General features: G+C 42.0%; 2 protein-coding genes across 4 annotated transcripts in view; one reads left to right on the top strand and one right to left on the bottom strand.

The window, feature by feature from the left end:
- Positions 1-7,809, top strand: part of lgr4 (leucine-rich repeat containing G protein-coupled receptor 4) — an 85,802-nt gene extending 77,993 nt beyond the window's left edge. For all 3 annotated transcript variants that reach the window (XM_061670522.1, XM_061670523.1, XM_061670521.1), the window contains 2 exons: positions 2,794-2,847; positions 2,937-7,809. In XM_061670522.1, coding sequence (XP_061526506.1) covers positions 2,794-2,847; positions 2,937-4,345 — 1,463 coding nt within the window. In that variant the 3' untranslated portion in view covers positions 4,346-7,809. The remainder of the gene's footprint in view (positions 1-2,793; positions 2,848-2,936) is intronic.
- Positions 7,810-10,288: 2,479 nt separating this feature from the next.
- Positions 10,289-27,891, bottom strand: part of mybpc3 (myosin binding protein C3) — a 49,495-nt gene continuing 31,892 nt past the window's right edge. The window contains exons 23-31 of the mRNA XM_061670520.1: positions 25,467-25,601; positions 21,778-21,945; positions 21,584-21,672; positions 21,205-21,400; positions 20,848-20,987; positions 18,869-19,028; positions 18,598-18,734; positions 14,426-14,612; positions 10,289-10,482 (exon numbers count right to left, since the gene is read on the bottom strand). Of these exons, the coding sequence (XP_061526504.1) occupies positions 10,454-10,482; positions 14,426-14,612; positions 18,598-18,734; positions 18,869-19,028; positions 20,848-20,987; positions 21,205-21,400; positions 21,584-21,672; positions 21,778-21,945; positions 25,467-25,601 (1,241 nt within the window). The 3' untranslated portion in view covers positions 10,289-10,453. The remainder of the gene's footprint in view (positions 10,483-14,425; positions 14,613-18,597; positions 18,735-18,868; positions 19,029-20,847; positions 20,988-21,204; positions 21,401-21,583; positions 21,673-21,777; positions 21,946-25,466; positions 25,602-27,891) is intronic.

Below are 27,891 nucleotides of genomic sequence, written 5' to 3'. Positions count from 1 at the left end.
AGACACACTTTTGTTCGCCGCCGCTGCCATTGGGCACAAGCACGTCTTTGTGCGCGTTCTTCTTTGTTGGTTTTCACCACTTCTTATTCGGGGTCGACCGAAATTTTTAAATTTTACCAATTCCGGGAGAAACGGAACGTTAGTCCCGGTTCCTGTATGTTCTAAATTCTCGATGCACAACCCTAATCATCAATCAATCATCCATACATCCATTTTCAGAACCGCTTATCCTCACTAGTGTGCCGGTGTGCTGGCGCCTATCTCAGCTGACTTCAGGCGAGAGGCGGGGTACACCCCAAACTGGTCGGCAGCCAATCGCAGGGAACATGTAGACAAACAACGTCATTTACACACACATTCATACCTATGGGCAATTAAAAAGTCTTCATTTAACCTACCATGCATGTTTTTGGAATTTAGGAGGAAACTGGAGTACCCGGAGAAAACTCACCCAGGCACAGGGAGAACATGCAAAACCCACATAGACGAGGCCGGATTTTAACCCGGGTCCTCAGAACTGTGAGGCAGATGTGCATCGTGCTGCCTATCAATCAATCAATCAATCAATCAATCAATCAATCAATCAATCAATCAATTTTTATCTATATAGCACTTTTCAGACACAAAGAATGCAACCCAAAGTGCTTCACAGAGATAAAATCAGACAAATAGCAGGATGAATACAAAAACCCACCCGTCCCACAGATAAATGCAGACACACCCATACAAATACACCCAAATAAACACCACAGACACAGCAACTATTGCGTAACAGTGTAGTGCTAGTATAGAGACATGGGAAGGCACTGAGGATCCAGGCTAGGAAAGACAACCTGTGGGGGCCATTCACACCGAGGGGTGCCACAGCTCGCAACCACAGAGAATACCACCACAGAAACCACCACAACTGGCTCAGAGTCGGTGGGACTCCCCACATTGTGCAGAGACCCCTAGGCCTCCCGGCCTCGGGAGACCGCAGGATGACATCCCCATGTGCAGACTGAACACTCCCACGAGGAGACACTGGAATAGAATTTAAGGAGACTAAAAATCAATAGAACAGGATATAAACTAAAAACCAAAGGACAATAAGAGATAATATAAAGGACAATAAAAAATACAATAAAATACAATAGGGATAGATATATGAGTAAAATAAGTAATGAATAGAAAGATAAATGTGAAATGAGTGAAATAAAAATGAGTTAAAAGCTAAACTAAACAGGTGAGTCTTGAGCCTGCATTTAAAAACATCAACAGTCTCTGTTCCAGAGGCGCCGGCTGTAATGGCTGAATGCAGTCTTTCCATGGGTTTTTGTTATTGTTTTTGGAACGATAAAAGGCCACTGCCAGAGGACCTCAGCACTCACGAGGGTTGATAAGACAAAAGCATATCAGATAGATATGATGGCCCAAGACCATTAAGACGTTTAAAAACTAATAAAGGAACCTTGAAATTGATCCTGAAACACAGGAAGAGACAATGCAGTGATCTAAAAAACTATGTAATGTGCTCCCCCCCTCTGGTCTTCGTCAGCACACAAGCAGGTGAGTTCTGGAGTAGTTGTAAAGTGGATATGTTCTTTTTGGAAAGACCAGAGAACAGGGCATAGCAGTAGTCTAAAAGACAGGAGATACTAAGTGTGCATCAGCACTTCTGTGTTAACCTGAGAAATGGGCAGACCCTGGCTATATACTTCAGATGGTAAAAACCTATCTCAGTTACATTCTTGGTATGTGGAATAAAAGTAAGCTCAGAGTCAAAAATGACACGCATGTTTTTAACACATTGTGAGAGTTTAAAAGCTTGTAACTTTGGTAAAGGTTTCTCTCTCTTGCCTTCAGGACCGATAACTAAATCCTCTCTTTTGTCCTGGTTGAGCTGTAGAAAATTCATTCCCATCCATGTCTTAATATCTGAAACACAGTTAAGAAGGGTATCAGTTGGCCCTGTGTCATCAGGAGTCACGGCGATGTACAGCTGTGTCATCTGCATAACTGTGGAAGCTGTTGCCGTGTCTCCTGATGGCGTCTCCAAGGGGAAGCATGTATAAATTAAAAAGAATTGGACCTCAAATTGACCCCACACTCAATTTTGTGTGTTCTGGAGGAACATGTTTCCAAACCTACTGCAACATTCTATGACTGATAGAAGTATGAATTATCCTCTTTACCAGCAGGATGTTAGGCCTTCAGTTTGAGACCTCCAGCTGAAGGGCACATGGGTTCTTCAGTAGGACAACGATCCAAAACACACCAGCAAGTCCACTTCTGAATGGCTTAAAAAAACAAAATGAAGGTTTTTCAGTAAGCTTAGTCAAAGTCTGGACTTGATTCCGATTGAAATGCTGTGGCTTGACCTTAAAAAAGCCATTAATGCGCAAAAACACTCGGGTTTTGACTTTAATTAAAACGATTCTGCAATTAACAGAGGGCCAAAATATCTCTACAGAGACTCATTGCCAGTTCTAGAAAACACTTGATTTCAGTTGTTGCTGCTGAGGATGGCTCAACCAGTTATTACGTTTAGGGTGCAATTTTTCACAAAGGGAATTTGGAATTTAGAATTTTGGAATTTATTTCATTTTTTCTTAATAATTAAAATCACGATTTAAAAACTACATTTTATGTTTACTAAGGTTATATTTGTCTGATATTTACATTTATTTGATTATCTTAAACATTTAAGTGGGGAAACTATGCTAAAAAAAAGCATTTGAGAAGGGGCAAATACTTTTTCATGGCATTGTACCTCAAGTTGGGCAGGTCTAACATTGCTTACTCATCTTTTAGGTGGAGAGGAGGTGGAACGAATTTCAATGATTATGCATTGCTCTCCCTCACCAGGCAAGCGTTTTACCTTTTCCTTCTATACTGTATGTACTTATGTTTACCTGAAGTTTTGATTAACTTTTGTTTTCTCTTTCCATGTTAAGGAGCTTTCAAGCCTTGTGCGCATCTTTTCGGCAACTGGATGATTCGCCTGACAGTCTGGTTTATCTGCCTAGTGTCGCTGGTTTTTAACAGTCTAGTGCTGGTTGCCACCTTCTCCCCCTCACACTGCACCTTAGGTCACTCCCACTGGTGGCCTCCATCCATCACTCCAGCCAGGTTGTTGATGGGGCTTCTCGCCTTGGCAAACCTGCTGACAGGTCTCTATGTGGGTGTGTTAACTGTCCTGGACGTTGCTACTTGGGGATCCTTCGCCGAGTTTGGTGTGTGGTGGGAAATGGGAGCTGGCTGCAAGTTCACAGGCTCTCTTGCAGTCTTCTCGTCAGAGTGGGCAGTTTTGTTGCTCTTACTGGCAGCAGTGGAGCGCAGCGTTGCTGTGCGGGATATTCTCAGCAAAGAGATGATCTCACCCAGGAGGAGCAGCCTCGGCCGCAGAGGATGCTGGAGACGAGATCGCCGCTTCAACCTGGCAGCGTGGCTTCTGGGGCTATTTGCCACCGCTGCAGCCTGTCTGCCTCTACTGACGTTCAGCGACCAGTCTGCCTCTCCTCTCTGCCTGCCCTTCGCTGGGGCTGAGAGTCCAGCACTGAGTATCACGGTTGTTCTGGTGCTGCTGAACGCACTGGCTTACCTGTTCACGGCAGCCGTATACACTCAGCTGTATTGCCACCTTGGGAGGGTGGAGCTGGTTGACCCGGAACAGACGGGTGCCCTACGCCATGTAGCTTGGCTCATCTTCACCAACTGCATCTTCTTTTGCCCTGTGGCTGCTTTCTCCTTCGCCCCCCTCTTAACAGGATCTACTGCCGGAGGCCCAGAGATCGCCAAGTCCGTCATTCTCATTTTCTTCCCTCTGCCCGCGTGCCTCAACCCGGTACTCTATGTTTTCTTCAGCCCAGCCTTCAAGGAGGACTGGCTGAGGTTACGCGGCTGTGGTCGTTTAACCAGGGAGACAAAACAAACCGGAGGCGGAAGTCACGAAGATGATGGAGGTGACTCTGAGCTCTCGGGTGGAAGCTCCTCTGCTCAATTAAACTTTGACTGCGGTGTTTACTCTCAACTTTGTGGAGAGATGGTTGTGTGTGAAGAGTGTGAGGCCAGGGTGCATGGAAAGACCTGCTCTTCCCCCTCTTCCTCCACAGTGTGCAGACACTTGGTGAAGTCTCACAGCTGTCCCACCCTCTTGACAGGAGTGGCCACGTGCCAGCACGCTGAAGGATTCTGGCCCGACAGTGGTACGTCGTCCGCTCAGTCGGTGTACGCCGACGAGGAGGACTCGTTTGTATCTGAAAGCTCAGACCAAGTTCAGGCATGCGGCAGAGCCTGTTTCTGTCAGAGCAGAGGCCTCCCTTTAGTACACTACTCATACAGCATACCTCGAGTCAAAGACTAAGGCCGCCTCAGCACTCCATTCTATGTGTGTGCAAAGATCTACGTAACATTAGTTCACACGGGGACTATTTACCTTTGGTGAAAGATTACAGCAAGCACTTACTGTATGTTTGTTTTCACTGTGTACACAGAGGCAAGCAATCATTTAAAGGGAACTTTGAATTTATTATTTGTGGAGGAGAAGATTCTGTCAAAAGCTGGTTGATGAACGGACATTGCAGAAGGTATCTCACCACCTGTGCCTGCTTCTTGCCTTCGACAAGCCTCAATAAGAGCTTTTTCAATGTAGTTGGAATCATTGTAAGCCATGTCAAATGTTAAAGAGCCTCTGCAGCAAATCGTCATTTTATACTATCGTTTTATTTTTTTACATCAATGTAGCAAACAATTGTAGAGTTTGTCAATGTATGAGTCTGTTTGTTGCCACCTTAAAGGTGAATAATGTGCTACCTGCCTGTGACTGTGACGGAACAGTGTGTTAATGGTATGAGAGGTTGTCGGTTTCTACTTAACACGTGTACTTGTATTAAGTCACCAAGACTAAGAATGTGATCCAAGTAGCAGATATCACTGTTTAGAGCAACAGCTCCGCTTGCTTGTTTTGAGTGCTGGTCAAAACTATTTATTGTTTGAGCGACAGCAATGATTAAATGGAGGTAGTGTCATTTGTTTGAAAGGTAACTTTGTTCAAATGTATTTTTTTAAATCCATAAACTGGTATAGTGGAACCTCAATGTAATGGACTAATTGGGGGTAGGGGGGTCGTCCGTTATAGCCAATTGTCTGTTAGATTGAAGCACATTTTTTGTGTGTGCACCACTATTACTGTACAGTACAGAATTTTTTATTTAATTTGTTTTCTCCGTGCCCTAAAACACCCAGTATAGTACAAAGTTCTTGGAAACAAAATTTTGAAAAGTTTACATTTTAACCAAACTTTCGACGCCTGTGTGCTTGTTGTAGTGACTAGTGGAAAGTGGGGCAGGTCGCTTTGATGAGCCACAAGGAATTAGTGTGCTTTCTATTTCCAAAATCGGGTAAGATTAGATAGATGCCATAGGCCGTTCGGCGTGGCAGATAAACTGTTACGTAGCAAAAATACCATGTCCCAGACTGCACTATAGCTGCAGAGACATCTCTTAAAGAAAAAAATACCGCTCACGCAAAGCAGCGCGCTCTCTGTCTAGAACTCTGTTCGACAATAGAACTCCTGCTATTATGGCTGCCACGTCAATACAATGCCTGGAAATAATTAAATTACTTCACACACACCGAAACTTGAGAGCATGATTCGACAGAACGCCGGTACAACAGTTAGTGCTAGCACTCGGTTGCTAGGCTACATTACGTTTTGTTGCCTGCTTGCGAGCCGTATCGTATTAAAAGTACATGAACATACCTCCAGCAAGCCTTGAATTAAAGTCCTCTACCGAGCACCGGTGACCACCAGCACATGGTTTTCCCCATGTTGTTCTTATCATACACACGACGCGATCGATTTTTGTTGCCGTGGTAACGAGTGTATCCGGTCGGGTTTGAGTTGACAAGATGAAGCCCAGTGATTGTAAAAAATGGAATGCGGTGGTATCGGAATACAAGATTTTTTTGCAGTAGTCTGACATAGTGCAATTGTGAAAGAGCAAATTTGTATTGTAGTCTGATCCCGGGCATTACGCGTTGTCTGTCCCACACTGCCGACGGTTTTTTTTTTTTTTTTTTTTTTTTTAAATAACTATTGGGTGTCAGATATTTACAGGACTACGTCAAAAGACATGCGACAAGGCTAAAAATAAACCAGCTTTTGGATTCAAATATACTGTACACGATGGCGACATGGAGTAAATGTCTTTTGCGAAGCCGATCAAAGACGTCATAGATCGGATCAGGGAATTATGACATTAAAGCCAATCAGCATAAAATGCTCATTATTGGCCGATACCGATCAGAACAATCAAATCGGTGTAAAGTCTACTAGTCATATTGTATATCTGTGATCCGGAAATACGTCAGTCCCATTTTCTGCCTGCATTGCGTCCCAGCGTCAGTAAACAATAGCGGCCAATTCTGGAACTAACATAATTTATCAACGGCAGTTTAATTGAGAAATGGAAACTTTTTGGGCACATTGTTCAGTCCCGATGGTTCCGTTTTATCCGACATGTAATATCATGTCTGTTTTTTAGTGGTTCCACTGTACATGTAAATTACCAGTAATTTTTGCTCATCTGACTGTTCCAAATGCTATGTGCCTGATAAAAAGACCCTTTGTTGTCATGCCGTTGATTATGATCAGAAAAACACCACTCAAGTGGTGACTTTTTTTATTTTATTTTATTTTTCAAAAACATTTTTTAAGGTCAGGTCACTTTAATGCAGGATCGTTCATTGCTTTGCTGTGCAACGTGCACATGTATGATCACACTTTATTTTGAACTCAGTTGACATTTAAAAGACCATTTTAGTAAAGCAAAGTGTAATTGCTTTGCGCAAATTGCAGCCAATTAAAATGCTTCCGTCACTCAGAACTGCATATAATTAGATTATTACTTAATTGAACATTAATTACATTTCAGAACAAGTTAATTAAATATTTGTTTGGGGATGGAAATAGTTCAAAATTAACAGGGATAATATAATGTCAAACAAGGCTCTTCAAATGTAATCCACTGTACCAGCAACATCGTTATACTGTACTCTAGGATATCTGATCATATTTCCAGTTGTTCTAGTCTCTTGCTGTGTAAGTGGTCTGAACAGCATTGGTCCAATGTTCTGCATATTAATCTCATTTCCAAGCATCTTCAAATGTGACTGTGGGATCCACCCTCAGAGCATGTATCTACAAGTGCTCAGGAATGTATCCAAAGGAACATTTGTCTCCACCATCAGACGATCTTGTCCGTAAGTGAATTTTCTTGTTGTTGTTTTGCATTTTTTTAAATTTCTTTTAATTCTTTGTGGGGTACTCATGTCAGCATTGTCTTCACTGTCTTGTTGTTGTCTGTCGCACTTGCCAAAATGTCTTGATTGTTCGACATCTAGCCCAACTGGTGAAAATTTAGTTTGGTCGATGTTTATAAAAAATCTAGGTGTTAATTTCTATTTTTATAACTCTCTATAAATTATTTGAACAAATATATTAAGACAGGGATGCTACTCTAGGAAGCTACCTCCTCAGTTGTAGTTAGCAGCAGTACTTTATAAAAGAAAACCCTTTTTTTCTTTTCTATTCCTTTTGTTGGCATCCCTGGCTTTATGTTGACCTTGTGGGAGGAATCTATACTGTATACTGTGATTTAGATTTTTATTTTTATTTTTACTAAACTATACAGTTTGTTTTACAGATCAATGTGCAGAAATAATACATGGAAAGTTTATTGCTTGTCCTTTTCATGAGATCTTCCCAAGCTGTATTGTTATATTTGCTCATGTAGAAGAAAAATGTGAATAAATCTGGACAAACAACCATTTTCATTAACATTTGTTGTTGTACCGAGAACAAATCACCACTCTTCACATCTTCACAAAATACTTAACAGTATTTTAATATTGCAGCATTGTTAACTGTATGGACACATTACAGGTGCATTACAGACCCTTCCCAAAGAATTTGATAACAATTATCATGGAAAAGTTTATTTCCATAATTCCATTCAAAAAGTTAAACTTTCATAGATTATAGATTCAGTACCCACATTCTAAACAATTTCAAGTGTTTATTTATTTTTACATAATTTGGGCTTCCAGCACATAAAACCCACGGAATCATACATCCATCCATCCATTTTCTGAGCTGCTTCTCCTCACTAGAGTCGCGGGCGTGCTGGAGCCTATCCCAGCTATCATCGAGCAGGAAGCGGGTACACCCTGAACTGGTTGCCAGCCAAGCGCAGGGCACATACAAACAAACAACCATTCACACTCACATTCACACCTACGGGCAATTTAGAGTCTTCAATTAACCTACCATGCATGTTTTTGGGGTGTGGGAGTAAACCGGAGTGCCCGGAGAAAACCCACGCAGGCACAGGGAGAACATGCAAACTCCACACAGGCGGGGCCGGGGATTGAACCCCGGTCCTCAGAACTGTGAGGCAGACGCTCTAACCAGTCGTCCACCGTGCCGGATGTTAAAGGGGGAAGGCTGCGCGTGAAAGAGGACGGTAAAGGCACGCCCCCAGTAGGTATAGAGCGCCAGTATGTGCATTGTGCAAGACAACATCAGTTTGGCTAAGAACCCCGAAAATGGCACCTACGAAGAGATATGCTTAAGAAGCACAGTTTATACTGCAAGCTATCAGTTACGCGGAGGAACATGGGAATCGAGCAGCCGCGAGAGAATTCAAGATCAACGAAATCCATGGTTCGTAAGTGGAGGAAGCAGCATCATTGCTGAACAGCCCCCCGGCAACGGGACTGACTCCGACAATGACGAGAGGGAACCCGGCATGTTTGATGAGAACTTGTCAAGCTGTTCATTTCGGATACAGAAGATGAGGACTTTGATGGATTTGTGGATGAGGATAGATCAAAAAATAACATGAGTACATTGTTAAATACTTCAATACAGTACAACTGAACTCAGTTTTGCTCCCGCTGCCTTTTTAAAAACATGTGCTAGCATGCATGCTATCGTATGTTTTACGCTAGTGTATGTTTTACCATGCATGCGCCCAATAATACGGTGCGCCTTATGTAGGTGTTAAATACAGAAATAGACCCCGTAACTGAGACTGCGCCTTTTAATACGGTGCACCTTATGGTCGCGAAAATACGGCAATCACAGCTAGAGCATGCATGTGTGGCATTTATTTTAGTTTTATACAGGCAGTTCAATTTCATGGGTATTTAAAACATGGTACAGTTTGTAGGTCGATTGTGTTGAGTCTTCAATGACACTGTCAGATAGAAAATGTGCATCTTCCGGGCGTTATTTTCTAAACAACTTGCACTGAGTTAAGTCACTGTGAAAGCACGCATAACTTAAAGCAACTATACAAATAATGCATTAGTTTGGCTCGAGTACCCAGTTAACTGCACATACTGTCGACTTAAATTCATGGTTGCTGGATTAGTGGTATTGGTGGGCCAAGACTCTGTGCAACTCTCTCTTGGCCATGGTGTTGATTCCCATGTGCTGATGTTGAGTGTTTTTTTTTTTTTTCAGAACACTGCAAGCGACTATTTTTAACCGATCGAGGAATGCAGCTCCAAAATGCTTGAAGTAGCAGAGTCCAAAGCTCATATTACTACAATTAATTGCAACATTTGATAGCTGTTTTTTTTTGTTGCCATTTTTGTTTCCCCAATATCACTTATTTACTATTAAAAACAAATAGTTTCATCTCTATTTGACTTGTTTAAAGCTTGCATTTAATCTGTTTATTGCTAGGTTACTCTACATACAGTATACCTTTGAAACCATTAGTTCCATTAACGCTGTCAAAGTTAACAGCCCCTCAAAATCAGGCTTAAACGTATTTGGAGACATATTTGCATTCAGATTGTTAGTTTCTTGCCAAACCAATTCTATTTAGAGAAGCACTGTTACCATTTGTGATGTTTTGCAGCATTAACAACACAGGAAATAGTTACGTTTAAATGTGTCGTCAGAATAATTATGACAGCATAACCCCTCGCTGTTAAACAAAAACCACCATGTGTTTAAATTTCTCTCATGTGTGCTGCGATTAAAGACATGTCAGCTATTTCAAACGCACACACCAACTGGTGCGCACATGCGATGCATGCCTCACACTTTTTGGCTTTAGTGAGGCTCTGCTGCAATAAAAACTGAACCGTCGACTCAAATATCCCTTTCTGTGCATGTCTGAGAATTAGCAGCACACCTTGCCTTTTTCATAAATAACAACAAATAGCAACAAGACACAACTCAGTAATGTGAGGGGAAAATGTGTTACTGACTGTCAAAAATCAGATTTATTTTCATTGTTATAAAAGTTGACATGAGTTCCATCGTTTGGATACATGGCCAGGTGTGAGGTGATCGCGGAGGAAACTGCAATGCAGGTGGAAAGCGCCTCATGACAACAACAAAAAATGTGAACACTCAGTGAGAGAAGTTTGGCAAAAATTGGACCCTCCCAGGTTACTTCTTTTCTTCTTTTGTAATTTGAGCTGCAAGGAAGGCATAGAAAATACAGAGCTATTAACACTCTACATCTTACTTTACTGAGATGGTAACCTGATATTTGTCTGTCGCTACTTGTGGATACAAACATTAACACCTAGGTTCTTTAAATAATAATAATAAAAAAGTTAATCTCTGTGAAGCAGTCGTTAAATAAGCAATCCCAATAAGAGCAAGATGATGTGCATGTTTTTGGGATGTGGGAGGGAACCGGAGTACCCGGAGAAAACCCACAAAGGCACGGGGAGAACATGCAAACTCCACACAGGCGAGGCCGGATTTGATTCTGGGTCCACAGAACTGTGAGGGAGACGCGCTAACCAGTCGTTCACCGTGCCGCCCCTCTCTGAACATGTGGGCCAGTTTCGTAGATTGGTCTGCGTCAAGCTCAGCGTTAAATTAAATTCAAGTGACAGGAGTTACTTCAAATAATTATTCAACTACCGGAGACAAATTCCTTGTGTGTTTTTTGGACATACTTGGCAAATAAAGCTGATTCTGATTCTGACATATATGAATGTGACCTAGAGGTGAAAGAGAAATTCTGGAAGGTGCTTGACGAAGTAGTTCTGAGCATCCCAGACAGAGAGAGAGTCGTGATTGGTGCAGATTGTAATGGATATGTTGGTGAAGGAATGTTTTACCTCTATCAAAGAGAGAATCTATTTTTAAAAATGGTGTACTGTATGTATATATAGTATGTGTTTGTTTGTTTTTCATATAAATTATTGCAGTTCAATGTCTCATTGTACTCTGAAATGAAAGCACAGAACAAACAAAAAAGTTACAAAAGAAATCATGGAATCAATCTATAAAGATCAATGCATTGTAAACTTTAAACTTATTCAAGTAGTCACCTTAGGCAGACAGCTGAACACACTTGTGGCATTCTTTCTACTATGGAAATCAAATGTTGTTTTTTTTTCATAAAGTTCTCAACATTGTTGCAGCAGTTCCCATAAATGTGTGGCATTTGTAGTCTGGTTTGCTTTCACTCTTTCTTGCCCAGTTCATCCCAAACCAGCTTGAGGGGACTTAAGTCTATGCCTTTTTCTGTAGGTTTGAAATAAAAAAAAATCAGTTTTGGGGGACCTTAACTATTTTTTTGTTTGTTTTACACCTCCAGCATTGGTGACTTAGTTTGTACAATTTGAAGACTTGAACTGCTTGACTTTCTACAAAAAAAAAATGAAAATTTGGTGTTTTCTGAAACATTTCACTGGTAGTGTATATGTATGTGTACATGAGTATGGCAAGCTGTTCGAGCATTCCTTCGGTATCCTGCTTGAGGTCCATGTACTAGTAGGCTACACTCTTTCATCACGAGTAAGACAATTCAATGTACTAGCTGAACAACTAGTAAAGCAAAACCCTACACTCGCTGACAATTGCATGCTACTCGTGCTGCCAGTGACAAAATTTGACAAGTTAACATCTAGCGCTTCACTAGTAGCACTAGTGGTGAAGCGCTGTTAACCTGTACACATTTATGTCACTAGTTGTAGTATACATACATGCTTATGTTTACCGTAATTGCTATAAGGTAACATGTAAGAAGTATTTTTCATAACCCAGGCAACAAAAAACTGCAAATGTCTCCATTATTTTGCCCTCTTTGCCTTATTTGTTAAATCATGATGTAATGTAGCCATATACAAACCCCGATTCCAATGAAGCTGGGACATTGTGTAAAATGTAAATAACAGAATGCAATGATTTGCAAATCTTTTTCAACGTATTCAATTGAATACACAACAAAGACAAGATATTTCATGTTCAAACTGATTAACATTATTGTTTTTTGCAAATATTCCCTCATTTTGAATTTGATTCCTGTAACACATTCCAGAAAAGTTCTGTCTCAACATTTCTGCAACAAAAGACTGGGAAAGTTGAGGATTGCTCGCAAAACACCTGTTTGGCACTTTCCGCACGTGAACAGGTTAATTGGAAACAGGTGAGTTTTATGATTGGGTATAAAAGGAACATCCCTGAAAGCCTCAGTTGTTCAAACTTTGTGAACAACTGCATGCACAAATAGTCCAACAGTTTAACGTTCTTCAATGTACAATTGCAAGGAATTCAGAGATTTCATCATCTTTGGGGTCACTGATGGTGTAGTGGAACACTCGCCTGACTTTGGTGCGGGCAGCGTGGGTTCAGTGCCCACTCAGTGACGGCGTGAATGTGAATGCGAATGGTTGTTCGTGTCTCTGTGCCCTGTGACTGCCGACCAGTTCAGGGTATAGTCCGCCTTTCGCCCAGTCAGCTGGCATAGGCTCCAGCGCACCGTGACCCTACCGGTAAGCGGTGTTGAAAATGGATGGATGGATGGATCATCTACAGTCTATAATATCATCAGAGCTGGGTAGAGTAAACAAATATTGTACTCAAGTAAGAGTAGTTACTGTAGAATAATATGACTCAAGTAAAAAGTAGCCAAATATTTACTTACAGAGTAAGAAAGTATTCCATGAAAAACTACTTGAGTAATTTGTATCTTCTGATTTTAATTTTTATTTTTTTTTAAATCAGAGCATGATCATCAAATAAAATACATTTAAATATTTAACTCCCCAAACACCAACAACACATACATTGGGCCCTACAGAAACATTATTTTCTTTATTATTATTATTATTATTTGCTTAAATGACTTCATGAAGAAGCTGTTTGTTGAACAGACTTCGTGATTGTGTGTGCGTGTGTAACATATCCAAGTTTGGACAGTCACAATTTAAGAGCTGCATGATACAGCTGTTGTTTTTTGGAGTCTGTAAAATAAACACAGTCACGCGGCGAAGATGGAGTCTGATAATAGACGTGCACACGCAAGAATGAATAAATAAATGTAGCGAACGGCATGTCGATCATTGTAACGGAGTAAAAGTATCGATCCTTCTTCACATAAATACTAAAGTAAAAGTAAAAGGTACGGTGCATTTAAAGTACTCTGACAAGTACAGTTTATGGAATATGTGTCTTGGGTGTGTGTTCCGGTTTTTGTCTTCCCCCTGTTTCATACACACCTGCTCCTGAGAGCATCTTCACTACCTGTGCCTCATTCAGCCTAATTACACCTTGCATTTAACCTCGTGTCTCATTCTTTCTCGTCGCCAGTTCATTGTACCTTGTCGTCGCGTTCCAGCATTCCTTGTTTCCACGTCAAAGACTCACAGTAAGACTAGACCTTGTTCTGATTATTGACGTCGCCTTTTTGCCTCATGTTTTTGGATACTGTTGCCTTTTTTGGATTGCCTGCCTGTGTACCGACCTCTTCCCGTATATTAAACATCTCTTTTTTTTTTTTTAAACTGTCCATTTGTTTTGGAGTTGTGCATTTTTGGATCCTATCCTCTGTTCAGTTCATGACAATATGTTAATTGAGTAAATCCATCCATCCAATTTCTGAGCCGCTTCTTCTCACTAGAGTAGCGGGCACTTGAGTAAATGTATTGCATTACTACCCACGTCTGAATATCATCAAAAGATTCAGAGAATCTGGAGTGATCTCTGCATAGGAGCAGCCAGGCCGAAAACCAACATTGAATGCCAGTGACCTTCGATCTCGCAGGCAGCACTACATTAAAAACCAGCATCGTTGTGTAAAGGATATTGCCACGTGGGCTCAGGAACACTTCAGTTAACACGGTTGGTCTTCTACATATGCAAGTTAAAACTCTACCATGCAGAGCAAAATCCATAAATTAACAACACCCAGAAATGCTGCCAGCTGGCTTCTCTGGGCCCGGGCTCATCTGAGATGGACTCAAGCAAAGTGGAAAAGTGTGCTGTGCTCAACGTCCTACTTCATTGGAACTGGGGTTTGTGTTAAACTGGCGACCACACACACACACACATCATATTAAAGAAGACAATTTAAAAAAAAAAAAATAGTGTATAGTAAAGGGATTCCGTCTGCGTACTTACGGCGAACCTCCAGCTTACACTCCACAAGGTCTTCCCCACTGTCATTGACTGCTTTGCACATGTACACCCCTCCATCGAATGGACATGGCTTTCGGATCTCCAAGGTCAGAACACCGTGCTTACTGAGCATCCTGTATTTGGCTTCGTTTGCGATGTCCATCTTGTTTTTGTACCAGGTCACTTTAGGCTACCAACAACAATATATGTCAGAAGATCTTTCTACTACAATCATCACACATTTTTTTTGGTTGACTAATTCAGTGTCACACGGCTAACTTTCATGCAGCCGCCATGGGATGTAATGCTGCTCAACGACCATAGCTACTTTTACTATGATGAATGAGAGGTAGAACTAGAGTGTTACAACTTGGCGAGGGACTGCTACTACTCAAACAACCCAGAGTCTAAAGACAGACATCTTCAACCCTTCATCATTAAGTCACCAAACTACTTTTGTCAATTAGTGTGTGGAACCACAAATATGGCAAATGCAGCTGACACATTCCCAAATGCAAACTTTTTTTTAAATTATATTTTATTTTATATATATATATATATATATATATGTGTGTGTCTGTGTGTTATTATAAACAGATGAACAGGCTCTCTGGAGACCCAACTATTTGCATAAATGCAATTAAAAAGTAGATTTTCCATTCATAAGCGACTCCAAGAATACAAATTCGTTTCCGTTGTCCACTTTAAACCATAACCTTGCCATTGAAAAACCCTTTGCCACATTTCCTTTTAGAATACACCACTAAATTCATGTTTCAACTCCTCAATGTACATTCCAGTTAAACATATTTGGCCTTCTTTTGTTGGTTTGTTTTCAGCTGATACATTTCAACCATGAAATGGCAACTTATACACGCAGAAGGAAATAAAGGATAATGGAGGGAAATGTAAATATAATGTATTGTGTGGAAATAATGGTCATCAAAAATACTGTTTTAAAAGTACTGTACTGGTTAGACACAGTAAGCAAAAAAGGAATCAAAATGCACTCATAATCTAATCTTGCGTATGGAAGCACATGCGCTATGGAAATGCATCAATGCGTGCAAGCCCCACAACGGGTGGCACAGGACTTAAATTTATTATGTAAATCTCCAATAGACTTACACCGCCTTCAGTCTTTGGGTTGTAAATGACTTTTTTTGTATTTAATGCTTACAGCCAGACTCGAAGTATGAGAAGTTGAATGGCTACGCATGTAATGTTGTTAGATTGTTGATTGTTTTACTGTTACTTACAGTAATACTTACAAGTTCTGATCACTAGTGTGTTTTATCTGGACTAAATTATAACGAAATTGTTTTAAGAGGCGATCAGAACTGGGACTGGCGCAAGCCAGTTAGCTGATGATTTTAGATCTTTTTGTAACTGTCAGCGTCACCCAGTTGATTAATTCACCAACTTGCCCGAATCGTAAAAATCCTGAGAGAGCGGCTCTTATTGATTTGATCTTGACTAATATTCCCCATAAATTTTCTGTGGTTGGTGTTTTTTGCAATGACTTGAGTGATCACTGTGTTGTTGCTGCAACCCGAAACACTAAAATCCCTAAAACAAAACCCCATGTACTCTCAAAGAGGGATCTTAAACATTTTAATGAACAAGGATTTAATCATGATTTGTTTTATTTAAACTGGAGTAGAATTGTCAGATCCCTGATGCCGAGACAGCATGGACTTTTTTTAATGACCGTTTTATGCACATTTTAAATAGACGTGCACCTTTCAGGAGACACAGAGTAAGGGGTGTTTTAACCCTTGGTTTACTCATGAACTCTCTGAAACTATTCATGGAGGAAACCTAGCCTGGGCAAAGATGAGGGCAACAGGATCTTGTATTGATTAGACTGCTTTTAGAGCACTAAGAAACAAATGCTCTTTGTTTATTAAGAGAGAAATCTGAGTATTACTTGTCTGTTGCTATAATTTTTTTTTTTAAATGACCCAAGGAGGTTTGGGAGAGTTATAAAATTGTTTTCCTGAAGCAACTGATTCAGCTCGCTCTACATCTGTGAAACAGAACTGATTCCGTATACTGGCCAGTCTTTCAATTTTGTGCTCTTTTCTGTGCAAGATGTTTGTAAGGCCTTAAAACATCAAGATCCTAAAAAGGGGGGGGAGAAAACTGCAGGACCAGATTTGATGGATGCTGATTTCTTGAAGCTAGCAGCCAATTTTATAGCAGAGCCATATCGTTTTAACCTTACAGTGGTCACTAAAGAAATTCCCAAAATTTGAAAGTCTGTCTTTGTCCTCCCTTTATGGAAAGGTGGTTACCCTAGTATTTTGAACAACTATAGATCTGTATCAAATTTATCAGCGCTGGCAACAATTCTTGAATCTCTTGTGAGTGATCAGCTAAAGGAGTTTTTATACAGCAATGATATTTTATCACCTTATCAATCACGTTTCAGAAAAAAGGCATAGCACTGTCACAGCTGCAATGAAAGTGGTAAATGACCTTCTTGTAGCACTTGACAAGAAACAACACTGTGCTACACTTTTTTTATTTGTGACAACGCTTTTGACACAGTTGACCATGACTTCTGACACTCAAAAGAAGCTGTGGCTTGGTTTTCTATCTTAGCAGTCGTTCACAGTGCATTTGATATGATGGTGTATGCTCAGATATTATGTCTGTTCAGAAGGGTATGCCACATGGTTCTTTGTTAGGTCCACTTTTATTTACCATTCATGTGATTTATCTTGGTCAAAAGGTGTCAAATACAAAACTTCATCTTTATGCAGGTAATGCCATTGTGTACTGCTGTGCTGCATCTCTTGCACAAGCTGTTGAAAATTTCCAAAATACCTCATTGAAAATACACTGCATGAGCTCAAACTTGTTTTGAACGCAGATAAGACCAAGCTTATGTTTTTTTTTTTTTTTTTTTTTTACCAGATCAAAGACTAGACAAAATGTTACTGTGCTTTCTACTCTCGATGGAAAGGAGATTGAGGTTGTACACTGTTATAAATACCTGGGCATACTGATTGATGACTCCCTAAATTTTAAATCACATATATTGTGTCTTGTGAAAAGACTGAGGCTAAAACTGGGTTTTTATTTTAGAAACAAGTTGTGTTTTTATTTTACTGTAAAAAAGCAGCTTGTTTGTGCAACATTTTTTTACCTGTTTTAGATTATCGTGATTTGTTGTACATGTATGCCTCTGGACAGTGTCTCCATCTGGTTGAGACTGTCTACCAGTCATCTTTGAGGTTCATTACATATTGTAAAGCTTGGTTTCACCGTTGTGAGTTGTACTCTCAGATTGGGTGGCCTGCGTTGGGGATCCGCTAGGCTCACTCACTGATACACCTTTATTTATTAGGCAATTCTTGGTCTGCTCCTCCCCCCTAACTGTGTGTTTTTATCAGGCTGTTCCAAAGGCTCGAACAGAAATTGGGAGAAGGGCTTTTGGGTACTCTGAATCTACAGCGTGGAATTTGTTGCAGAATGACTTAAAGATCAAGGAACTGGTGTCCTTAAGTGTTTTTAAATCCATGTTGAAAGAAATGGAAGCAGTTTCAATGGAATGTCAATGTTTTAGTTCAGCTATTTGAAACAATGGAGGCAGGTATCACTCATAGATGGTTAAATCCAAAATGTTTGCTTAATTTGTACTGTGCATTTTCTTGTACTGTATGTCTGTAACTTCTTTGTGTTTTTTGCTGATGCCTGTCTTGGCCAGGTTTTTAATCCCAATGAGACCGACCTGGTTAAATAAAGTTTAAATAAATAAATAAAAATTCTGTGGTGGCAAGAAATTCCTACCTCTTGTGTTAATGTTCGATTAGAGAATGTTATAATAAAGTACAACTACTACTGTAATGGTACAGTATGCTTCTGTTTAATTGCAATCTTGTTTTGTTATTTTTCAGTGTTGCATGGTGCACATTTTCTATTCTTTTTTCAATAATAAGTCTATGTATGATTACTTATTCCGATAGATTAGCGGATGTTTTCTGTGCTTCAACTTTGAGCCAATAAAATAACATGCAAGTAAAATGTATTTATTTCACCTTTACTGCGAACAAAAACAAATTAAAATTACTGCTGCAACTATGATAAATTAGCAGATTGTTAAACAAATGGCTCATTTGGCATCTAATCTATAAATCACCTCACGGCAGTGCGATGAACTCACTGACCTTGGGTATGCCGCTGACGGAGCAGCTGAGCGTGGCATTGTACCCCGCTATGACTGAACGGTTCACTAATGGATGTGTGAATTTAGGCGCCTGTGAGAAGTCAACCTCCTTGTAGGTGGCAGGCTTCCAGTCCATTCCTGCAGATGTATGAAATTAGTTGTGCAGTTTACATTTCTGCACATTCTCGCTGACATTAGTGATGACACTTATGACTACATTCAATCAAGGCAATAACTCAGTGTCCTTATTGTGTCTTTCCAGTCCCACCTACCGGGTTTCTGGATGTAGACGCTGTCCTCTGTGTTGCAGGGTTCTGGGCTGGGACCCACCAGGTTGATGGCAAAGACTCGAAAGATATATTCATTACCCATGATTAGGTCGGACACAACACAGTTGGTTCTGCGGTACTGATCGAAGACTGTGAACCATTCCTTCAAAGTTGTTAAAAAAAGCATTAAAACATTTCCTAGAGAGAGTTAAAACACATTGGGCTCTATTTTTGTAGACAGCGCCTCTTTGTCGAGGGGCACATACCGGCGGATCCTGATTTTCGTGCAAATACAAGGATCATTGCACATCCATCTATCTATCCATTTTCCAAAACGCTTATCGTCACTAGGGTCGTGGGCGTGCTGGTGCCAGCCAATCGCAGGGCACATATAAACAAACAACCATTTGCACTCACATTCACACCTATGGGCAATTTAGTCTTCAATTAACCTACCAAGCATGTTTTTGAAATATGGGACGAAATCGGAGTACCCGGAGAAAACACACGCAGGCACGGGGAGAACATGCACACTCTGCACAGTCGAGGCCATATTTGAGCCCGGGTGCTCAGAATTGTGAGGCAGATGCGCCAACTAGTTGTTCACTGTGCCGTCTGCCAGGATTTACCACCAGCTCATGCTGTATTTAATACAGCTCATGCTGTATTTAATACAGGTACCGGCTTAGCTCCTTCTTTACCACATCGGATCGATACAAAGTCTGCATCACTGCAGACGCTGCACCGATCTGCCTGTCGATCTCCCGTTCCATTCTTCCCTCACTCGTGAACAAGACCCCAAGATACTTGAACTCCTCCACTTGGGGCAGGATATCATCCCCGACCAGGAGAGGGCATGCCAACCTTTTCTGACTGTGGACCATGGTCTCAGATTTGGAGGTGCTGATTCTCATCCCAGCCGCTTCAGTTCTAGTTAGAGTTGGAGGTCACGGCTTGATTAAGCCAACAGAACCACATCATCTGCAAAAAGCAGAGATGCAATACTGAGGCCACCAAACCGGACCCCCTCTACGCCTCGGCTCCGCCTAGAAATTCTGTCCATAAAAGTTATGAACAGAATCGGTGACAAAGGGCAGCCTAGGCGGAGTCCAACCCTCACCGGAAACGAGTCCGACTTACTGCCGGATATGCAGACCAAACCCTGACTCCGGTCGTACAGGAACCGAACGGCCCGTATCAGGAGGAGCTCCGGGCGAATCTCATCCACCCCCAGGGCCCTGCCACCGAGGAGCTTTTTAACCACCTCGGTGACCTCAACCCCAGAGATAGGAGAGCCCACCTCAGAGAACCCAGACACTGCTCCTTCATGGGAAGGCGTGTCGGTTGAATCGAGGAGGTCTTCGAAGTATTCTCCCCACCGGCTCACAACGTCCAGAGTCGAGGTCACCAGCGCCCCATCCCCACTATACACAGTGTTGATGGTGCACTGCTTCCCCCTCCTGAGACGCCGGATGGTGGACCAGAATTTCCTCGAAGCCTTTCTGCATGGCCTCACTGAACTCCTCCCATGCCCGGGTTTTTGCTTCAGCGACCACCAAAGCTGCCTTCCGCTTAGCCAGCCGGTACCCATCAGCTGCCTCAGGAGTCCCACAGGCCAAAAAGGCCTGATAGGACTCCTTCTTCAGCTTGACGGCATCCCTCACTGTTGGTGTCCATCAACGGGTTCGGGGATTGCCGCCACTACAGGCACCAACCAACTTATGGCCACAGCTCCGGTCGGCCGCCTCAGCAATGGAGGCGTGGAACATGGTCCACTCGGACTCGATCTTCCCCGCTTCCCCCGGAACATGAGCAAAGTTCTGTCGGAGGTGGGAGTTGAAACTCCTTCTGACAGGGGATTCTTCTTCTTCTTCTCGTCTTCAGTGACCACCAAAATGACAAACTAGAGGTTGCAATATCTAAACTGCTCATTCAGCATCATCATGACAGATGCCCTTCACTTGACTTCACGCAATACCAACCTTGGTCTTTTTGTCGGCTTTCTGAATACAATAACCAGCTATTTCACAGTTTCCATCGTCTATTGGGGACTTCCAGTCGAGGGCAACATTGAAGCCCCAGACATCCAGAACCTTCAGGGCCTCAGGGGGTCCTGGGACATCTACAGTACAATAAAATGTCAAACATGTTAAAAATCAAATGGTACTCTGCACAGTACAGTCTTGGTAAGGATCTCGATAACGACGAGAAGCGTTAACTTGGCAGAACACTTATGCATTGACAAAAACAACAAAGCTAATTTTGGCCTATGACTTTTGAACAGCAGTCGTATATGTGCATTATATGAGCTCGGGCCTTTATGTGGTTTTACTACTCACCAACAATCTGCAGCATGACTTTGGCCTTGTCTTCTACGTTCTCAATCTGCACGTGGAGATCATACTGCCCTGAGTGTTTCCTCTCTGACTTGCGGATGAACAGGATCGTGTCCGTGTCACTATTTCTCACGCTAACGAGCGTGGTATTTAAGGGCTGTCCATCTTTACTCCACGTAACCTTGGGCCTGGGTTTACCCTGGGTAATAAGAAAAAAAAAATCATAGATGAGTTACACTGCCATCAGACTTGAATGAGAGCTGTACACACCGTCTCTTTCTCTATGTGCTATTAATTTTATTTATTTAGCTGTAGATTACCTCAGTAGACTTAAATTTAGCAGAAAGTAACATAAATTATGCAAGAATCCAGCCTACTGCACCTGGAATGGAATCACAAGGTTGACAGTGTCTCCAACTTTCTTGATTAGAGTCTGACGGAGATTTCGGGGAAGCCAAATTTTAGGCCGTTCTACTCAAGAAAAATACACACAATCACAAATCATGAATGGAACATGAACATAACATTTTCCATGATTTCACTCCTGAGCATTCACCCAAGGAAGTCCACACTCACGCATGATCTCTCTGATAGTGATGGGCTGAGCCAGTGTGGCGGCTGCACTCGGGCCCGCCATGTTGTATGCCCGTACACGAAACTGCAGCTTGTCTCCTGTAGTGAGCTCTCTGATTGTCAGTGAGGTCCTCTCGGTCAGACCCTGAATTGCTGGTATCCACTCATCCGCTGTGCTCAGGAGACACACAACACACCACGACTCACTCAAAATTAAAAATAATTAAAGCCAGGTCTGTTTCACAAATCCCTCTAATGGTGCGTTCACTCCTCACACAAATTTAACTATTCACGCAATGTCAATACATAGAAAGTTAATACAAATGCGCAAATTTGTGCCGCGCAACACGAAAAACACATTCGACGAGAACGCAAGTTAGGTGAACATGCGGAAATTTGCTTCTGTGCCGATTCACTCGAGTGGAAATTTTTCACGAGCCAAAATTCATGTGATGCTGCATCGTGACAGCCAATCGGCATTGAGAATATACAAAACAAGAGTTGATGGAAACTGTTTAGAAAAGCACAAACACGTTCACCTGTATTTTTTTCTGTTAGTTTTATTGTCAATTACTTCTATTACTTTTTAAGCCAACTGTGGTCTTTCTGTAGTACTGACCTGAGCTTGTGGTAAACAATGGGCCTGATTCACCAATACTTTTATAAGAAATGCTCTAAATGGCTTCATAAACAGTTGAGAATAAAATCTATTCTAAATTCCATTGTATTATATGACTGTAGAATCACAGAAAATACAATGAACAATTAATTATTATGCTCAATGACTACGATTGGATGGCGACTAGTTCAGGGGGTTCCCCGCCTCTTGGCAGCTGGGATTGGCTCCAGCTGGGATTGGCTCCATCACGCCCGTGACCGCAGTGAGGATAAGCGGGACAGAAAATGGATGGATGGATATGCTCAATGACTGAATGCTTAAATGAGTGTAGGTATTCTGTCATTGTATCCGTCAAAAAGAAAAAGGCAGGTTACAAAAATATTGAATCCAATTACATACCGTATTTTCGCGACCATAAGGTGCACCGTTTTAAAAGGCGCAGTCTCAGTTACGGGGTCTATTTCTCTATTTAACACAAGGCACACTGTATTATTGGGCGCAGGCATGGTAAAACATACGGTAGCTTAAAACATACGGTAGCATGCATGCAGGCTAAAACATACGCAAGCATGCATGCCAGCGTATGTTTTTAAAAAGGCAGTGGGAGCAAAACTGAGTTCGGCTTTACTTTACTGAAGTATTTAACAATGTAAACAGTGAGTTCGGCTGTGACAAAGGGCAGCCTTGGCGGAGTCCAACCCTCACCGGAAACGTTCTGTTCATAACTTTTATGGATAGAATTTCTAGGCGCTGTCACGTACGTGGTTAGGGCGAGGGCGAGTAACACAAGGTAAGAACATGGTGGACCCAATTGCAGGGAAGCAGGGAGGCAAGGCAGGAGTGCAGGAGTCTCAAAATAATATTTAATCTTAGAAAAGGGAAAACTGAACAAAGTCCCACAACAGATACCAATCAAATCAAAGTAACACTCAAATATCTAAAACTGGAAACAAACTATGACCTGTGAGTAAGACGTGGAATAGAAAGGGAAAATGACACCTGACAATGACATACCACAATGATAAAGACAACTGACGACTATGACATGGCAGAGACATGTGACAACGACAATGAACCGACAAGAACTGAAAGAAACCACGGAACTAAATACAAACAGATAGACGAGACAACGAGGAACACCTGGACAAGACATGAGTGGCTGGAGAGAGCTGATTGGTCGACACAAAGCAGACGAGAACAGGTGGACACAACAATTTAATGAGCACACGACAAACATGGAACACAGGAAAACATGGAACAAAACTAAACACAACCCAAACCAAAACACAGACCATGACAAGCGCAGCCGAGGCGTAGAGGGGGTCCGGTTCGGTGGCCTCAGTATTGCATCTCTGCTTTTTGCAGATGATGTGGTTCTGTTGGCTTCATCAAGCCGTGACCTCCAACTCTCATTGGAGCAGTTCGCAGCTGAGTGTGAAGCGGCTGGGATGAGAATCAGCACCTCCAAATGTGAGACCATGGTCCTCAGTCGGTAAAGGGTGGCGTGCCCTCTCCAGGTCGGGGATGAGATCCTGCCCCAAGTGGAGGAGTTCAAGTATCTTGGGGTCTTGTTCACGAGTGAGGGAAGAATGGAACGGGAGATCGACAGGCGGATCAGTGCAGCGTCTGCAGTGATGCGGACTTTGTATCGATCCGTTGTGGTAAAGAAGGAGCCAAGCCGAAAGGCGAAGCTCTCGATTTACCGGTCGATCTACGTTCCTACCCTCACCTATGGTCACGAGCTGTGGGCCGTGACCGAAAGAACGAGATCCCGGATACAAGTGGCCGAAATGAGTTTCCTCCGCAAGGGGTCCTGGCTCTCCCTTAGAGATAGGGTGAGAAGCTCGGTTATCTGGGAGGATCTCAGAGTCGAGCCGTTGCTCCTTCACATCGAGAGGAGCCATCTGATTCGGATGCCTCCCGGACGCCTCCCCGGTGAGGTGTTCCGGGCACGTCCCACCAGGAGGAGACCCCGGGGATGACCCAGGACACGCTGGAGAGACTACGTCTCTCGGCTGGCCTGGGAACGCCTCGTAATCCCCCCGGAAGAGATGGATGAAGTGGCTGGGGAAAGGGAAGTCTGGGCGTCCCTGCTAAAGCTACTGCCCCTGCGACCCGACCTCGGATAAGCGGTAGAAGATGGATGGATGGATGGAGTTTGGCTGTACTTTATTGAAGTAGTTAACAATGTACTCACGTCATTTTTTTTTTCAATCCTCATCCATAAATCCATCAAAGTCCTCATCTTCTGTATCCGAAATGAACAGCTGGGAAAGTTCTCCATCAAACATGCCGGGTTCCCTCTCGTCATTGTCGGAGTCAGTCTCGTTGCCGGGGGGCTGTTCAGCAATAATGACGCCGTTTTCCTGCTTCCTCCATTTGCGAACCATGGATTTGTTGATCTTGAATTCTCTCGCGGCTGCTCGATTCCCATGTTCCTCCGCGTAACTGATAGCTTGCAGTTTAAACTGTGCTTCGTAAGTGTGTCTCTCCGTAGGGGCCATTTTCAGGGGTCCTTAGCCAAACCGATGTTGTTTGCACATACCGGCACTATATACCTACTGGGGGTGTGCCTTTAGCGTCCTCTTTCACGCGCACCCTTCCCCCTTTAGTCACGTCCGCCTTTCCTCTATATAAGCAGCGTGTCGGCAGGAAATCCTCCCAGTCAGTCAAGCGGAGCGCTCATCAATGTCACACAACAGCATTTACAGATTTTGAAACTCGGAGCACACATAAGGTGCGCCGCATTATAAGGAGCCCCATCTATTTTGGATAAAATTTAAGACTTTTAAGTGCGCCTTATGGTCGTGAAAATACGGTACTTGGAAATATTTTTTTTTTAATCTCAACAACTGTACTATCTACTTTACTCCTTTACTATCTACTGATAAATAATAATAATAATCTTTGTTCTTTCTGTCACCTCTTCCAGAACAGAGCAGACCGAGGGTGGATGTGCCCTACCGATGGAAAAAGTACCAGCAGGTGTATTTGTTTTTCTTTAATCCAGCATCCTCAGAACATTACATTTATGAGATTTTTGATCATGTTGTGGTTTGGCTCCATCACTTACTGCCTTCCTTGCAGTACTCAACCCCATAGCCCTCCAGGTCAGCTGAGCCGATCCTTTCAGGCGCTCGCCACTTGAGTGTGATGGAAGTGTCACTGATGTCATCCACGCAGACTCCGATGGGCTCACTTGTCGGAGCTGAAAGAGGCACACAGGGCATCTTGAAGGGCTCTATTGTCAGTTAAAACATTACAGTGATCATATTAGGTGAATAAATGAACACAGAGTTAAACCTAATGAGTAATTTTCTGCCAACGAGACATGTTTCAAAAGAATCTATGACCCCATAAAAGCTACTTTAGCATTTGCTATCCTGTCTACCACAGAAGCACACAGAGATCCAGTCAACAGTACAAATGTTCAAATCCCTTCAGGACATATTTGACAAATTAATGTCGGGAATTATAAGAAGAATCAAAGATGTTTCCACAGCTGCAGTATATTCAGAAAGCACTGAGACCTACTTAACATTTTTCACATCATACTATATATGTTGCAGCCTTGTCAATCACAGGCACATTGAGACAGACAACCATTGACACCTATGAGCAATTTAGAGTCCTTCACCTGTCTCCACAGGTGAAGGACAACTCTTCTCCCACAATTGTTCACTTTGGCTCTTGGCAGCACTATGTGAATAAGAAACATACGTCTCCAACCTCTCCAGACAGTTCCTTGGCACCACATCTTGTTTTTTTTTGCTGTGTTATTAGTTGTCCATTGGATTACCCTTGGTATGAGCAAGAGAATAGGAAGGAGCATTTTTTTCCCTCTTTCGTAAATACTGTTCATTGATATGTACTGTACTGTAAAATATAATGAGCAAATGTGTATCTCAGTGCATCATCCAAAAAAAATATACTATACAGAAACGAAAAGTCATATCCCTGAATACTGTCGCGGAGTGATTTACTGTACCTTTCCTATGAAACTACACACTACGTTGCTGCTTGATTTTAAAAACAATCATGGAAGAATTTATTTCTCTACCATGTTGTTGTTTTTTTCTTTTGTCTTTCAGTTTGTGTGGACAGACAGTTCGGCATGTACATTTTATTTCTCACATGTTGACAGCATTCAAACTGGAAGGTGTTAAATCCCAGTTATGGCCTGGTCACCACTAAGGCCAAGACTTTCTGTCACAGAAGAGAAGCCAAGCACAAGCTGTGCAAGAAATGACGGGAATGCTTGTCAGTAGTTAAAGGTTAGAAGGTCACAGCAGCAGGAAATGTTTACAGTTTAATCATGTAAGGGGAACTAGACTTAACACTCAAACCATTCTTGTCACTTACAAAATGTCCACCTATGAGCAAAGGAATGCATGGTTGCCCCGTTGGTTACACCAGCATGAGGCCAGAATGCTGAAAAGGAATCTTCATTGTATCGCACTATGTTGCAGTACTCCCTCTGTCTACCCTTTTTCACCAAATAATTCACTCTCTCTTCATATCTCATTGCCTGCTCTGCAATCACTGCACCATGGTAAATATCAGCAACTTTGTAAAATCATAACGTGCAATAGCGACTACAAATATTTACGCGTCACACTGCTGAACTGACAAAGGTCTACCACTGTACACAATAATAAGTGTAATTATTGACATGCATGTTTTGTATTCAAAGCATTTGAATTATTATATCATGAATGTTTAAGAAAAAAAATATTATTAAAGAAACTATTACAATAAAAAGTGTTCTTTCTCTAAAAGGAGTTAAGATGGCAATACATTATAGAAGTAGGACACTTAGGTTGGAAGAGCATCAGTCTGATATATCCAATAATGTGTTAAAGAGAAACATCATAACATGCACCAACCACCACACTTGTGTCACTTTACCACATTAACATTACTTTATCTTACACCTGTGGCAGTGTGACCATGTACAACAATTACATAATCAGAATCATCTTTATTTGCCAATTCCAAAAAACACACAAGGAATTTGTCTCCGGTAGTTGGAGCCGCTCTAGTACAACAACAGACAGTCAATTGACAGAGAACACTATTGAGACATAAAGACATTGAGAAAAACAGTCACTGAGCAATAAAGGGTTGCTAGTTATCTGGCAATGCTGGTACCATTATTATTTTGTTTTTGACAATTGTGCAAAAAGATGCAGAGTCCAGAGCAGTTCGAATTACTAATCTCGGAATAGTTCGGTGCAATGACCATTGTGCAAAGGGCGCCGAGACTTCAAGGGGTGTATGCAGTTTAAAGTGACGACTAGTGCGATAATCTGGGACACTGATTGAGCAATTGTTGCAGATACTCCTCAGTCAGTGTGCAAATGGGGCAGATGCTATTCTGGCATGAGTGGCCAGTATTGGTCAACAATAGATATGCAAATAGTGCAGCGTGGCGAGACTACTACAGTGAGTGCACGAGTAGTATATAATTGGCCCGACAGAAATGTGACAACAAACTC

This window comes from Phycodurus eques, chromosome 2 (assembly GCF_024500275.1).
Source record: "Phycodurus eques isolate BA_2022a chromosome 2, UOR_Pequ_1.1, whole genome shotgun sequence".
NCBI lineage: Eukaryota > Metazoa > Chordata > Actinopteri > Syngnathiformes > Syngnathidae > Phycodurus > Phycodurus eques.
Note: the sequence above shows the minus strand (reverse complement) of the source record. Positions and strands in the feature narration are given on the sequence as shown.